The sequence below is a fragment of the Hemicordylus capensis genome, chromosome 16 (genome assembly GCF_027244095.1).
Source record: "Hemicordylus capensis ecotype Gifberg chromosome 16, rHemCap1.1.pri, whole genome shotgun sequence".
Classification (NCBI taxonomy): Eukaryota; Metazoa; Chordata; class Lepidosauria; order Squamata; family Cordylidae; genus Hemicordylus; species Hemicordylus capensis.
Window position 1 is genome coordinate 14364838 of NC_069672.1, and position 15990 is coordinate 14380827.

General features: G+C 47.2%; 1 protein-coding gene across 1 annotated transcript; it reads left to right on the forward strand.

Annotated features, from left to right (window-relative positions):
* The first annotated feature begins 1430 nt into the window (after window positions 1-1430).
* On the forward strand, window positions 1431-14742 carry PGD (phosphogluconate dehydrogenase). Its single transcript, XM_053280762.1, has 13 exons — window positions 1431-1722; window positions 4407-4482; window positions 5188-5367; window positions 6265-6330; window positions 6878-6996; window positions 7545-7614; window positions 8533-8667; window positions 10084-10273; window positions 11243-11373; window positions 11758-11891; window positions 12330-12429; window positions 13012-13134; window positions 14448-14742. Exons 1-13 carry the CDS (start codon window positions 1715-1717, stop codon window positions 14565-14567), a joined length of 1452 nt encoding a protein of 483 aa, XP_053136737.1. The 5' UTR covers window positions 1431-1714; the 3' UTR covers window positions 14568-14742.
* Window positions 14743-15990: the final 1248 nt, after the last annotated feature.

Genomic DNA, 15990 nt, shown 5'->3' on the forward strand with positions numbered 1-15990 from the left:
GATTTGCCCTGGGCGCTGCCCTCCGTCCAGGTTCTCTAAGGACAGCCCTGGTCACATTACCAGGTGGAATCGTTGTTGATGGGGAAGAAGCAGTGAGCAGCTGGTCCTAGCCATGCTGCTTTTGCGGTCTCACCTCTTCCTCTGAAAGGTGCCATCTTTAAAGTTATTTCCTCCCAATTTCTCAGATTTCTGCAAGTGACCAGCATACAAAGAATCTTAAGAGGTAACCCACTGGATCAGACAGCATTCCTCACCAGTGGGTACTCCAAGATTGCAAACCTGTGCATGCCTACTTAGCAGTAAATTCTATTGAACCTTGTGGGATTTTCTTCCCTGTAAACCTGCAAATGTTTAGGCTGTGTGTAGTATACCAAATGAATGTAAACGTTCCATTTATGGCTAATCACTCTCATTTAATTTCTCTCGTTTTATGCACTGCTTTCTCACCTTCAATAGCTATAGCTTTGCATGCAGAAGGTCCCAGGTTAAATCCCCAACAGCATATCCAGGTAGGGCTGGGAGAGATCCCTGCCTGAGATCTTCGGAGAGCTGCTGCCAGTCAGAGCAGGCAGTACTGAGCTAGATTGACCAATGGCCAGACTCCATATAAGGCAACTTCATAAATTCATTCACATTACGCTGAACCTTAGGTGTTCAAGCCTAAAGCAAATGGCTGATGGTTTACAGCCAGACTTGACTAGATAAAATTCCTTGTTACTTGGGCTGCTGCTCCTAGAGCTGAACTGTGTTTGAAACCTAGAGCAGGAAGCTTCAAAGTAGAGCCCCTTTAATCCGGCCAGCTGCCTGGACCTGCTGGAGGGATTAAGTTATGCAACGCTTGGAAACAAGGAAGTGAGAACGAGAATGGAAAAACCCAGCCACAAAGGCAGCCATGGGCCTGCTTTGTCCCAATGCCATGGCTACTAGCCACTGGCTAGTCCGTCACAAACTGCTCTACTGCTCCTCCTGGAGGGGAAGGCCGCAAAAGTGGCAGGCAGCTGCAGCCCTCGCCTCCTTGCACAGGCAGCCGCCGGACCTGGAGCTGCTGCCAGGGACTGAAGCTGGGGCCTGTGCTGCATGCAAAGCAGGTGCGCTCCCACGGAGCTAGGGCCCCGACCCCTCAACAGAGGAAGCTGCCTTCTGCCGAGTCAGGCCCTCGGTCCTTCGAGCTGAGTATTGTCTGCACTGACTGGCAGCAGCAGCTCTCCAAGATTCCAGGCAGGGGTCTCTCTCCCCGCTCCCCCGGCCCGACCTGGAGAAGCTGCCAGGCAGGGAGGAGCCCACCTGGGTCCTGCTGCATGCAGAACGGAGGCTCTCCCCCGGCCCGAGCTATGGCCTAGCCCCGCAAATCTGCCCTGAAGAAAGGGAGCCTCGCTCGCTCCCGAGAGGCCGGCCATGCATGCGCGTCGGGCTGCTTGGCAGCGGAAGGGAAGGGATTGGGAAGAGGGCGGCGGCGCGCGCTGGCTGCGGCGCCTTTAAAGGGCGAGGCGCGCCCTTCTCCGCCCCGCGCGTCTGAGCCGACCTGCGGCTGGCCGGGTAGGTGCTCAGCAGCAGCAGCAGCCCTCCCCTCGGTGGGCTGGCCCAGGCGCAACGAGAGGGAGTCGCCGCCGCCGCCGCCACCGCTTGCAAGGGGAAGAGGGCTGAGGGACCCGCCGCCGCCTGCCCAGCTCGACGACGCAACCAGCTTCGCCCCGCCGCCGCCGCCGCCGCCGCCATGGCCCAGTGAGTACTTCCAGCCTTCGCCCCGGGCCCGGCCCGGCAGGGCTTCCTCCTCGGGAGCCAACCCCGCTGAGAGCGGCGGCAGAAGGGCTTATTCCTGAGGAAGGCTGCCCCATCTCAGTCAGGGCAGGGGGGTTGCGCGGGAGGAAGCGGTGGGCTTTTTCTCCTCAAGGCAGCGGGCGGGCACCGGCCTCCTCCGTCTCTATCTCCGGGGGAAGGCAAAGGACCCAACCATCTTCTTCAGCCAGGCTTGCGAGGTTGCTGCTGCTGCTGCTTCGCTTGGGATCTAATTTCCTTCGCTCTGAATCGCAGAGCTCCCGGCAGGTTGGGAAGGGAGCACTCTGCACGTCCCCCAAGGCACGCCTGTTTTCCTTTCCTGTCTCACTTCTTCCAGGAGTAAACCTTTGCGTTGCCAATAAGTGCTGAAGAGCAAACTTGTTCTGGAAATCGCTTCCAGTTTGGTTCTCTTTGCTCTGAAACCCGTAGCTTCTGGTTGGGGAGGCACGAGGACCCCTCTGAGCTTCACTCAGAGGGGTTCGTTCTTGAGGGATTTCTAATCTGGCTCTCAGCCCTTAAAACTGGGCCCGCAAGGGGACCCAAGAGGAACTTAACATCAATAGGAAAATAACAATTAAACACTGAGCAATTAAAGACATAAGAAACTACATTTTGAAAAAAAGAAATTGGGAAATCAGGCTAAACATTGTGAGGGGACGGGGATCATATCAGTTTCTCTGTATTTAAAAATTGTTTCCAGGACTAAATACCAAAGTGACAAGGAAAGAGAGAAACCCAAAAGAGACATTTAACTCTATAAACAGAAGTTCTCAAACTTGGGGTCCCCAGATGGTGTTTGACTACAGCTTCCATCACCCCCCCCAACCTTCAGCCACTGTGGCTGGGGATGATGGGAATCGTAGTCCAGCATGATCTGGGGACCCAGGTTTGAGAACCGCTGCTGCTGAACAGTTGATTTACACACATTGTCTCTTATCAGTTTGGGCCTGTGATCCCTTCAGCGAGAGAACTAGCAGGGGCAAGGCTGGACTAGAAATCTTCTCCCTGACTTGCTAGTTTTCTACATGCAGGTGGTATTGTTGTTGTTCATTTGCATGAAGAAGAGTTCAAGGATGCAAGTACCCATCAGAAACCACCTGTAACCACCCCAGACATAGGTTTGCCATCCCTGGTTTAAGGAGCTGGATATTTTATTAGTCTTTTATTATACTTCATATCTATTTTATAAATGTTGTGAGGTGCCCCAAGCAGCAGTGTACTGGAGGGGTGGGGTGTAAATATTTTAAATAAAACAAATACATGAGGCATTGCCCAAGGTGCAGGAGGAGGAGGAGGTGTGTGTGTGAGGACAGGACCATTTCATAGACACATTTGCTATTTGATGTACTATGAAAGAGCCAGAACTCCTCGGGTGTATGATGAAAATGGGCCGAGTCCAGAATCTAATCCTTGTTATATATTGCTTTGCTGCCTTCGCTGACTGAGTGGCACAACCAATTCTCTGCCCCCACCTCTTTCTTCATGGCTGGTTATTTCCGTTCCTTGTATAATCACTCAGAGTTTGAGGAAGTTACTGATTGGGACACGGTGGAGGAAATAAAGGGTCTCTCTTTGCACTCTTCTTTGCTGGATCAATTGCACAACCCCTGAAATGGACACAGCATGGACCAGGCTGGTTTGGGCGTGGACCGAAGGCCCTGCCAGACATGTGGGTTTTCTGAAACTGACCTCTCCCATTTCTTGGCACCCTTTCCTGGGTGTCCGGGTTAAAGACACAGACTAACTGGATGAGGTAATCCTGTTTAGCCTGGAGCTCAATGGCAAGAGACCAGGTTGCTGGCAAAGGATTTGCCACAAGCAGTGCTCACACGCACCTCTGAGAGCCTTTGAAGAGAGTCGCTTTAGGCAGGGGTACCCCTAATTTCCCCATGGTACTTAGGGGGACACCTGGCCAGCGGTGTGGGCTGGGAATTTTTCTCCTGTGACATTCCCCCTGCCCCACAGAAAATTCTCCGTTTCTGAAAACATGTGTTCTAAAACTACAGCATAGTTTTACAACACACTGATACAATAATACAATACCAGTCCAATCGATACAGTAGCCGTGCAATAACATCGATACAGTACCAGTCAATTCAAGCCGTTTCAAAGTGGCAATGTAACTATTGAATTCAGATTACCGTATCTAGGAAATATCTGTATATTGGGTCTTGACTTTTCCCTACTCTCTGGATCTAGGAGCCAGCCCCAGCATTTTAGGAGCCAGACAATGGACACCTGACAAAATTTCCCCTTAATCATGGACAGTGTAGTGTGTGTGTGTGTGTGTGGGGGGAATAAACACATTTCTCTTATCTCCTTTACAATTAAGAAACAGGGTTGCCTGAAGAACATATTTTGTTAAATAACTACCACTGAATATCCTGGTCGAGGAGCTGTGGTTAAATTTCTTGGTGCTGTGGCTCCCTGGTGCCTGGGATTTGTCAAGCCATGCTATGTATCTAATTTTTGTATGTGCTAAAATTGATACGTTAACTACTTGTGGAGCCTTCTACTAGCCTTCATTTAAAAAAAGTTAAAATAATGTATCTGCAGGCTGACAGGTGGGTTTCCGGTTCAAGCACCTTGCTAACATCTTTTTTTAATTTTAAAAATTTCATCCTTTCCAGAGCAGACATCGCCTTGATTGGACTGGCCGTGATGGGTCAGAACTTGATCCTAAACATGAACGACCATGGCTTTGTGGTGAGGAAATGACTGTGGATGGTTTCCTTTTATGGCTTAGTAAACCAGTGCCTGTACTGTCTTTTGTCTGTCCCGAATTTTCTGGCAAACGCTACCATTGGGTGATCCAGACTTCTAGGAGAGGGAGAATCACTTTTCTGTGCCCATTTTTCACAATCTCTGTCATGTAGTACTACTTTGAACAGTGCTCTGGAGTGTTCAAAGCATTCCAGATGTATTGCCTGGTTGTAATCCATACAACAACCCTGTAACGTAGGTATTATTAGCCCCATATTGCAGGTGGGATGGCTAATGCTGGGAGAGACTAGCTTGCTTAAGCTAGTGAACCACTGATACCTCTGGGGTACGAAAGAGCTAGGATAACTCTTAGACAAAGAGTACATGATATGGAGCGTCAAATTGCCCAGGGTTCCATCCCTGCTGGTGCATAATAAACCTAAGTATCAGGATAACGATAGTACAGAGTAAACTGACAGAAAGTAAGGAGATGGGAATAATAGAGGAGCTTGAGACAGAGACAGAAAGCAGGGGATTAAGGGGATGTTTCACCTTTCCTTAGGGTTTTGTGGGGTTTTTTGGGGGTGTTTTTTTGGGGGGGGCACATTTACCTTTATGATGCAGCTTGGCTCACTTGCTCACTCATCTCTGGAGGACTTTTTTTCATGGTTTCCCGATGCAACCCGTCTCCCCATTTTTCTCTCCTAGGTCTGTGCATTTAACAGAACTGTATCCAAAGTGGACGACTTCCTGGCAAACGAAGCCAAGGGGACCAAGGTTATCGGGGCTCACTCCTTGGAAGAAATGGTCTCCAAGTTGAAGAAACCTCGGCGGATTGTCCTGCTGGTGAAGGCTGGCGGTGCAGTGGATGACTTCATCAACAAGTTGGTGAGGAGGCCTCTTCTTTCCTTCCTTGGTTACTGCAAGTTCCTTGGATTCTGTTCTGCTTGTCCTAGCCACATGGGGAACCTGTAAGAAGGAAATTGTTCACTGTGAGGATTAGGTGTGCAGAGAGGGTGGTGAGTTCTGGAGACATTCCCTGACCCCAAAATTCTGTGGAACTTGTGGTCAAGTGGGGGCTCCCTGTCCCTTCAGTGTTAGGTTTATGTGTGCAAAGCTGTGGTTGACATTAAAATAGATGGAGGGACCTTCGCTTGTGCAGAAGCTCTTCTGCACAGAATTTTATTTATGTATGTAAAATACTTACATCTTGCTCCTCCAGTGCAATACTGCTCAGGGCGACTCACAAAAATGAAGTTGTTATGTACTTGTATTTCTGCCTGCGAGAACCCTTGTTTTTTATAACCAGTTATACATCTGCTTCTCTTTCTCTCTGGCCTGCTTCAGACAGTGGTTTGCCCCCTGTGAAAGGCTTTGTGATCACACATTTCCTTCCTCACACGCTCCCAGTTTGGGGAGGGTCCTTAGCTTGGTGGTAGCATATCCACTTTGCAATGCAGAAAGTCCCAGGTTCAATCCCTGGCAGCATCTCCAGGTAGGGCTGGGGAAGACCCATGCCTGAAACCTTGAAGAGATGCTGCCAGTCTGTGCAGACAGAACTGAGCGAGATGGACCAAGGGTCTGTCTTTGTATAAGGCAGCTTCTTGTGAGTTTGACTGTGATGTCTGAACTGCGTATTGCCAGTGCTGATGAGAGCTGCCTCTTTCTTCTTGACTTTGGGGCACTTTTATTAGTTGCTTGTCCTGTTTTGGCTTCAGGATGTGCTGATGTGAAGCCTGCCTCTCGTAGGCCAAAACATCTAGCTTTCACCTCTCTTGCCCACAGGTACCTCTGCTCAGTGCTGGAGACATCATTGTTGACGGAGGAAACTCTGAATACCGAGACAGCACGGTATGTTGCAGATAGGCTTTGCCGCAGTTCTGTTCTTCTAAGGAGTGCAGGGTGAAGTGCATGGGGTATAAAAGTGCATTTTATCTTCCCGTACAAGCCTGAAGAGTGGTTGGGTTAGTCTGGCCTTTGGGCAAGGAACCATCCTTCAATCAGAGGGTCTCACACGGATCTGAACCCAGGTGATTTGGCTCCTGGTCGACAGTAGATCCCACAAGTCTGAAGTGTCTCCCCCGCCCCTTCTGCACTAAGCCACAGGTAGATAATTTGGTGTTGCGGGTGGAATCCAACTTGAATCTCAGCAGTCATTTTAAAAGGGCACTCAAGTTTCTAGCCCTTAAGAGTGCAAACGTAGGCTAACAAGTGCATGGATAATGACTGAAATTTTGGAAATGGGGGGCAGGGAACAAAGCAGGAGTTCAGGTGGTGTTTCAGCTTTTTTTGATACAGAATTTCCTATCATGGTATATACACTGCCCTGAACAAGCAATGCAAAATTACCATTACCCCATAATCCCCCTCCTAAATAACCACTCTCCTTTCTGTTCAGAGGCGATGCAGAGACCTCAAAGAAAAAGGCATCTTGTTCGTAGGCAGTGGCGTCAGCGGGGGCGAAGAAGGGGCCAGGTACGGCCCCTCCCTCATGCCAGGGGGAGCCAAAGAGGCATGGTAAGTGTCCCTTTTTGATTGGCCTTAAGTACCCAGGCTGCCTGGTCCTCTCAAGGCTTTATCTTGGTGTTGTTGACCAAAGTGGTGGTCAGTTGTTTCAGTTAGTAAATGCCTCCAAATGGCCATCTGTTGTTTCTTGTTCAGTGTGGCAGCAACATTACTGAAGACTAGAGCCTTAATTTCACCTTAACTGAGTAAGCATTGGAGAAATGGTTTGGCCACTGGGACAAGCATTTCTGGATAACACAGCACTATTATTAAATGCTGTGCGAAACCACTGTTTTTAACTCTGCTTCCAGCCAGTTCTGGAAAAGCAGTGCCTCAGCAGCGCTTAAGGGCAATAGTGTGGAAGCAACTGAAGTTGCTCTGAAGCTTTTTGGTTTGCCATATTTTGGAGAAACCACCGCTGCGGAGCTGCAACATAGCCATCGCTGCTTCCTCCTTAAATTGGGTCATGAGCTGATGGGAGAGTAGCTATGTGGTTCTGGCAGGCTGTTCTGGTCTCTTCTCTCCCTGGGTCTTTTGCATATCCTGTCCCTCCTTTGCAGGCCTCACATCAAGACAATATTTCAGAGCATTGCTGCCAAAGTGGGGACCGGAGAACCCTGCTGCGATTGGGTACGTTGCCCCGATGACCTGTCCAGGGAATGTGGGGTTTAGAGAGTAGCATGCCAGGATTGGTGGGCTTTTTGTGACCCCCCCTCGCCCGGCAGCTTTACAGGTCACCTTCAAAGCTGAGGCACCCTCGCAAAAAGAGAGAGAGCATCACTGTTGGTCTGGTGTGCAACCAAGACTGCAAATTCGGGAAGGGCTTGGTGTGGCTGGATATACTCTTTAAAAGAGTTGGCGAAACCCACCCAACAAACTGGCAGCCCTTGCACTGAGTGGAAGGTGCTCAGCGATTCTCTTGTGGCAGGGCTCTTCATTGTGAAGCCCGTTAACCCGAAGGGTGGCTTCCTGACTAATCGTTTACTGGGCCTGCGTGAACCTTTGGCCAAAGCTCTGCACAGTCCCAAGTGGGCACCATATGGAGCAACCCTTCTCACCATGCAGTGCGGCACTTTGAGGGCTCCTTTGAGTGGAATGGAGCCCTCTAGAGCCCCTGTACCATCCTGGAAGGCATACACAGAGTCCTGGGGAGTGTAGCTCTTCCCAGCACTTTCCTGCTAGATCTCTTAAGGGAGGGCTCTTTCTTTCTTAAAGGGACCACCCAGCACTGCATGGAGGTCAGTGCAGTAGGAAATGGCTCGTTGACAGTTTCTTGTCAAAGTGGCCTCCCACTTACAAATAGTGAAGAGGGCTGTCTTAGGGGGTCCCCGATGTAGGGCGTGAGCCCCTTGGAAGAACAGTGATGGGGAAGACGTGCCCTCTGCTGTCGGGCTGGTGTCTTCTAGTCGCCCGGGAACTGGAGCCTTCAGAGATGGGAGATGGGCATCCCTTGCGATCAGCACTTCTCTAGAAGAAAAGGAGAAGGTAGCCCTGGTGCATTGCAGTTGAGCTCTGAATAGTTTCTTCTCCTTGCTGTGTGTCTGGCAGGTAGGCGATGAGGGGGCTGGGCACTTTGTGAAAATGGTGCACAATGGGATAGAATACGGGGACATGCAGTTGATCTGCGAGGCCTACCACCTCATGAAAGACGTGCTGGGCATGGACCACGACGAGATGGCCAAGGTGAGTCTGGGGGTGGCCCAGTCTCCTGCTCTCGGCAACAAGGGCTGCAGTGTTTAGCGAATTAAATTGATTGGATGAAACTGACCTGAAACCTTTTGACTGATGATGATGATGATGATTTAACATATTTTTATACTGCCCAAAACTTGCGTCTCTGGGAGGTTTACAACAATCAGAAATGGAAAGGTACCCCCTATTTAAGTGGATAGCATTTTTTATTTTTTAGTCATTTAAACAGCAACAACAAGGTACTTGGGACGAAAGCACAAGAAGAGATAATCTCTTCCCAGATGGTCAGGGCTATCTAGGAAGAGGCATTCTCAGAATCCAGGTGTGATCATCTTGGGTGGGAGGCCACAGGCACTCCCATGTAAAAGCATGAAAATTAAAAAAAAAAAAAGTAGTAGAAGCATTTCCTCCTCCTCTCTCACACTGGAGGGAATGCATCTACTAAGATGGTGTCTGCTATGGAATGTGGATGGATCAACTATATAAACTAGGGGGAAATGCTTTGCTCTTCATAATGATTATTTTATAGGCATATGGGAAATTATGGGAATATAATTTATTCAATTTTTATACTGCCTCTCATAAAGCATCCCAAGGTGGTTTACAAAAGCTAAAATACAATAAAATCCCATAAAAATAATGTAAAACGTTAACATCAGTTAAACAGTAAAAACCATAAAACACTGAAAAACTACAACCATAAAAAAGACAACCGAGGCAGGAAAGCAGAGAGTAATCTAGGAACATAGGAAGCTGCTGTATTCTATTGCCCATCTAGCCCGCAGTTGTCAAATAAAAACTCTTTATTTCAGCCCCATCTGTCTCTATTTGAAAATAAAATTAACTGGCTAAGATTTACTTGACTGGAAGACATCCTTGTGAACAACATATAGAAAATACTTGGGTCTCGGTGCCTCTCTTACTGATTGCAAGGAGGGAGTTACCAGGATTCAAAGAAAAATGCTTTTAAGATGCTTCTAGTTCCCTCCCGTAGAGCACTCAAGAGACCTGATCAACCTGCTGGAGAAGAACATTTGAGGGCTGATCGCATGGGCAAAGAGGCAGTCCACACCCTTTGGGTGGCAGAACCAGAGCTACAGAATGTCCATGTGGAGGCCGTGCTTTAGCATGTTTGGTCATGGGGAGGTTGTGGGTTTCAGTCCCTACTGAATCTCCGGATGGTCTAGGGCAGTGCCTTCTGCATTGTGCAGTCTGGATTTCCTGGGATGTTTCTATGGGGCTCCTTAATGAGAAGGCTCATAATGACCGACAAACTCCCTGAATGCGTTAACTTGGAACTATGAAGCACTTAATATGTTAAATGGTCACAGTACTGTGGGGGACCTTTCCTTATGAGAAGTGCCTCTCCTTGTGACCGCTTCCTCTTCCTGCTTCCCTTGTCCTCAGGTGTTTGAAGACTGGAATAAGACAGAATTGGACTCCTTCCTGATTGAAATCACTGCCAATATCTTGAAGTTCCGTGATGCTGACGGCAAACACCTGCTCCCCAAAATCAGGGATAGCGCTGGCCAGAAGGGCACAGGAAAGTGGACGGCCATCTCTGCCTTGGAATATGGGGTCCCTGTCACTCTCATTGGTAAACAGTTTAGTGGAACGTTCTGCCTTGAAATGCAGCAATGATGGTGAATGTCAAAACTCCTTAAAATGCAGTCCAGCTTTCCTAGCAGGGTAAATCCCTCCACAGGGATGCTCACACCTGCACAGCTCTCCTTATGCAAGTGCTTCACCTTTGTCAGGTGAATGGCTCCTTGCATCAGGATGACTTGCAAACTCCTTCCCCGAAAGAGCAGAGTCATCCTTCCCTCCCTTCACAATGCAGAAGGAAATGACTTGGCTCAGAATAAGGGAAGGAGGAGCTAGTTGTGAGGCTAGGAGAGGAGGGTTGGGAAAACCCAACAGTAAACATACAGCAAGGTATGACTCGCTTATAGGAGTCTGGGAAGCATTTTCTTCCTCCATGTATGTTCATTCTTTCATCAATTGGCCATTACAACCTTTTTTGGTAAATACTTGGCCCCTATATAGCAAAAACATTCTCTGTGTGTCTTCTGGTTGGTTGTTTACTTCTGAGTAAGGATGCACAGGGTTGTAGCAGGAATTCCACAAAAACTGTCCTTACAAAAACTGGTCCAGTGCTCTAGAAACAGAGACCATTTATTTCCCAATTCATCCACTGAGCACCTGCCTTCTTAGAGCTGTATAACTGCAATACATGTTTGTTTCTCACTAAGGTGGTGTCTGATTTTTTGGTATGTGGGTTTGGGACGTAGGAAGAAGCTTTATACTGAGTCAGACCCTTGGTCCATCTAGCTCAGTGTTGTCTACACTGACTGGCAGCAGATCTCCAAGGTTTCAGGCAGGGGTCTCTCCCAGCCCTACCTGGAAATGCTGCCAGGGATTGAACTGGGGACCTTCTGCATGCCAAGCAGATGCTCTGCCATTGAGCGATGGCCCCATCTGATGGATCTTTTGTATGTGGCGCAGTCTATGGCTGCCTTTTGCCACTGTTCTTAGTCATTGGTATTCGGTTCTTCTTTATTAAAAGGGGAGGCTGTCTTTGCACGGTGCCTGTCTTCTCTCAAGGACGAAAGGCTTCAGGCCAGCAAACTCCTTAGTGGACCCAAAGTGACGCAGTTCAGCGGGAATAAGACGGCCTTTCTGGAGGACATCCGTAAAGTGAGTTCAGCCTGATCTCCACCTGCCCCCTTTGGGTTCTGGCTTGCTGAAAATTGGCCCCAGGAAGGGCCTCTATTTTCTTGGGCCCAGACTGTAAAGCTCTCTCTCTCTTTTTGTGGGAGGAGAGTTGAGTTGCAGTGCTGGATCTAAGACTTCAGGATTGCTCAGTCAAGGCATCCTTGGTGGGCTCCTTAATCTGAAAGAGGCGGGGTGTCCCAAATGGAAATTATTTATTGGACCTTCTAGGATATTCCACGAGGACGAATGACATCACTGGGTCATTTCTGGTCTGGGAGGGGTGGAGTGCTGCACGTGTCTGACACCTTCTTTTGCTGGCTGTGGCTGAACCGCCTTTCTAAACTTGAGTCCCTTCTTCCTCTGTAGGCCCTCTATGCCTCCAAGATAATTTCCTATGCCCAAGGCTTCATGTTGCTGAGGCAAGCAGCAAAAGAGTTTGGCTGGACACTGAATTATGGTGCCATTGCCCTCATGTGGCGTGGTGGCTGCATCATCCGAAGGTGAGTAACAAGCCAAGTAACAAGGCTGTCAGAGTGGGGGGCGATCCTCTAACTTAGAGCTGGACTGACCAATCTGAAAACCAATACAGAAAACCAGAGTTCCCCGAGCACCTGTGCAATTCCTCCTGGTACCTGAATAAAGCAATCTTATCTGCTTAATCATATGAATTTTAAGTGATCTGCATAAATTTATATCTGTGCAAAATTTAGTTCTGAAGAAGAGGACATTATTTTTATGTGCTACATATATTTGTGTGTGTATTTATATCTGAGCTTCAGTGTGTAAAGCGATTTTGTGGTCTAGGTCTGAAATGACTTCCATTCTGGTTTGGTTCAGCCCTTTGACAGTATCCTAGTCTACAGGCCTTCTGAGTTCTGAACTATCTTTCCTGTTTGTCTCAAGAAATCCTAATGACTGCTTTTGTATCTCTTCTATAGTGTATTCCTGGGGAAAATCAAAGAAGCTTTTGACCGAAATTCTGACCTCCAAAACCTACTATTGGATAACTTTTTTAAGACAGCGGTGGAGGGTTGTCAGGTTTGTCTCAGAAAGGAGAAACAGAAAACTGGATTATAAAGTTTTGATGCTTCTGAATACTGTGGGCTGTTTTCTCTGTTAGAATGCACAAATGAGCATACATTAAGATTCATAAAAGTGTAACTGGGGCTCAGACTGCATCAGGATTCAGTCCAGAAGCTTGTTTTTGAAAGTCAAGGTGCTGGCTTGGAGCTATTAAATTTGTTGGGTTCCATTGTCAGGGATCTGATGGAAGTGCTTGGGTAGTGCAAAACCTGGCAGTGTTCAAATTTTGCATTTCAGTTTTGGAGATTGAGCTGCTAGTCCTTATTGGAAAAGGCTAATTTGTGAAAATGTGAGCCCTGTGATCAGCTGAGCTTTCTTCAGTTCTCAAATTCATTTGTAGATAGGAGGAGGTGGTTATGCTTTTTTACTACCGTATTGCCTTTTTCCTGTTTCTTGTCATGATTTTGATTGGCTGGCTGTCTTTTATGATGTGCTCTTTGTTTGGTTGTGACTTGCCTTGATGAGAGAGGTGGGATTTGGGAGAGGGCCTCAAACTGCTCAGAGAGGATAACCCGTTCTTCTGCACCCCTCCCTAAGGATTCCTGGCGACGTGCCATCAGCACCGGTGTCCAGATGGGCATCCCAATGCCATGCTTCACCACCGCACTTTCTTTCTACGATGGGTACAGGCATGGTACTCTGCCAGCTAACCTGATTCAGGTAAGCAGGTTTGGCAATAACTCCAGGGCAGAGGTTGATCTGAACACTTTCCCTGCCGTCTGTTCCCGGTACCTCTTTTCCTCTTAACTCATTCTCAGCAGTAAGCAAGTGTGTGAAATTGTGCTGCATTTATCACCTCCTCTTTCTTGGCTGTTTTTCTCCACTGTCTGTTTTAGAATGTAGGCTACTGGGGAGCAGGAGCTGACTGTGTTTGCTTATGTGTGCCTGCAAGGCTTCCTTTACAATGCTTTTCATTCTCCCTTGCTGCCAGTTCCTTATTCATCATTATTTATTTATTACATTTATAAACCTCCCCATTCGAAGGCTCTGGGCAGTGTACAACAAGTTTAAAATGACACAAAAACACACACCATTTAAAACAGTGCTCAAAACAATATAAAACAATTCAAAACCATTTAAAACCAATTAAAATACTTTATGCCTGGAATTGCCTTTCAGAAACATTTGTGATGTCACTTCTCTTATTCTCCTTTTTCTGTAAAGCCTTTGGCTCTGTCTCATTATCCCAAACATACCCCAACTATAATTAAGGCCAAGTTTGTGTAATTGAACTAATGTTTATCCCTCCTTCCTCTGTTGTCTCCCTTGTGTTGATTTATCGATTGTAAACCCTTTGGAGCAGGGAGCGGTCATATTTTAAAAGTGAATATTATAAAGAAATGATATGAGAAAAGGCCATCGTGGGCTTTAACAGGATTCTTGATTTGCTTGGTTATGTGGCTTTTCTGGATATCTGCTGTATTCATTGGTTTTGTTTTATGTATATAGCGCAGTTAATGTGCAAAGTGCTTTATTAAGTGTAGGAGTGGAGGGCAGTCCCTTGCCCTGAGGGGCTTACAGTGTAAAATGCAGCACACAGGAGACCACAGGAGAAAAGGAGGTCTGGCCTACACATGTATTAAAATGAGGTGGTGGGTTTGAGGTGAGAGAAATGGACTGTACTTTTTAGGAAGCCATATTTGGATGCTCCCCAAAGCTCCCTGCAAGAAAAAAGAAACCTAGCACATCAGGGAGAGAGGTTCTAGGCTAGCTTGTTCCTCCTTTGTGCTAGTTATCTACTTGCAGAGAAGTTGTGGGATTTTCATTTTTAAATGTGATCTCTCACCTGCAAGGCTGATGTAGTGTATTGTTCACTCTACCACCTCATTTCCATGTCATACTGCCTGCATAGACCAGGTCAAAATCAAGGACAAAGAGGCGAAAAATTGTTGAAGCATCTTATAGGCGAACATGAAATACATTATCTGGGAACCTTTCTGGTTAACATTGTTCTATGTGCCACTTTTTTATAGGCTCAACGGGATTATTTTGGTGCTCATACCTATGAACTCTTAACCAAACCAGGGGAGCATGTCCACACCAACTGGACAGGACATGGAGGCACGGTGGCCTCCTCGGCATATAATGCCTAGGGGGGAAACATCCATCGGGAAAACTGCTGTAGACACAAGACATTCCATTTTTGCTGGTTATTCTCTACACCTTCGACACTTTTTTCTTAGATTTCGTGTTTGGGAATTTCTGTTAAAAATAACAACAACTTGTCAGTATGTCTTGTAAAGGAGCCAAAATAAACTGTGGAACTTCTGTTCTGGTGCATTTTGTTTGACTTCACTTGGTGAGATTTGTTCTTCATAAGGGGAGCTCTGCTGACTTGACTAAGGACGACTCAGTGAATCCATGGCAGAGTTGAAGCTGGTACCTTTTACCAAATCCAAGCCCAACTCCAGCTACTGGGCAAGATGGGTCCCAGTCAACACTGGAAGGATAGGACCCTGCACCCAGTGGATGAAATATATTTCATTGGAATTGCACTAGGCCCATAGCCCGGTTGTGGCAAGGCAACCTAACAGTGGGATTAATTCAGAGTGGGATTTAGGAACATAGGAAGCTGCCATATACTGAGTCAGGCCATTGATCTATCTAGCTCAGTATTATCTTCACAGACTGGCATTTGCTTGTTACCTAATTGTTTGCACCCATTAGCCATACAGGAAATTGGGAACAGATTTATTTCTTAGGAAGCAACTGGATAAAATTATACCGGCACATTTTTCCTTTCTAAGTAAGAGGGCTAGAAACTTGCTGCTTTAAAAAATGGAGGCTGAAAAATCAGCAAAAGGAGCTGGAATATATTCCTAAAGTGGGTAGAGCTCTGCAGCAATGCACACCCCGTGACTGTGGCCTTGAGTTGCTTCAGAAAAGTGGCAGAGTTGTGCAAGGATTCAGGAGCACTGGCCATTCAAGTCGGAGAGGACTGAATAAAGCTTGCTTGCTCAAGCTTGTTTGCTTAATAGGGATTAGCTACTTCTCCTTTGTGCTCTCAGCATGTATGGCTGTGTTACATGGGTGGAGCTACTCTTTCAAGGGCGTGATTACGGGTGTGTCAAGTATTTTAATCTGTATTTGTGATTATGAATATAAAAGCAAGGCCTACTGCATATTTGTTAATCTACAATAAAAGGGTGTGGATTTAACATAGTGCTATAAGTTCGATGTTTGGAGGGAGAAGTCTGCATTACTGAGAGAGGGTGGATGTTTCATTTCTTTGTCCCTGCAGCATACTTGGGCGGCTGGTTCCTTGCCCATCTGTCAATAAAAGAAGTGTGTTGCATTGTGTTGCATTCTGGTACTAACCACAGTCTTAGCATAGTAATATCCCAAATAAACCGCCCAGGGGCCAAAGGTAGTGTTGATTGTGTGCGCCGTGCTCTAGGGTCTCCAAACCTGAATGTGTCACTCCTTGCATCATAGTGTTGTTATGGGTCTGACTGAAACGTAGGAAGGGATGCCATGAGTCTTGAGGAAAGATGAACAATTTGAAATGGGAGGAGA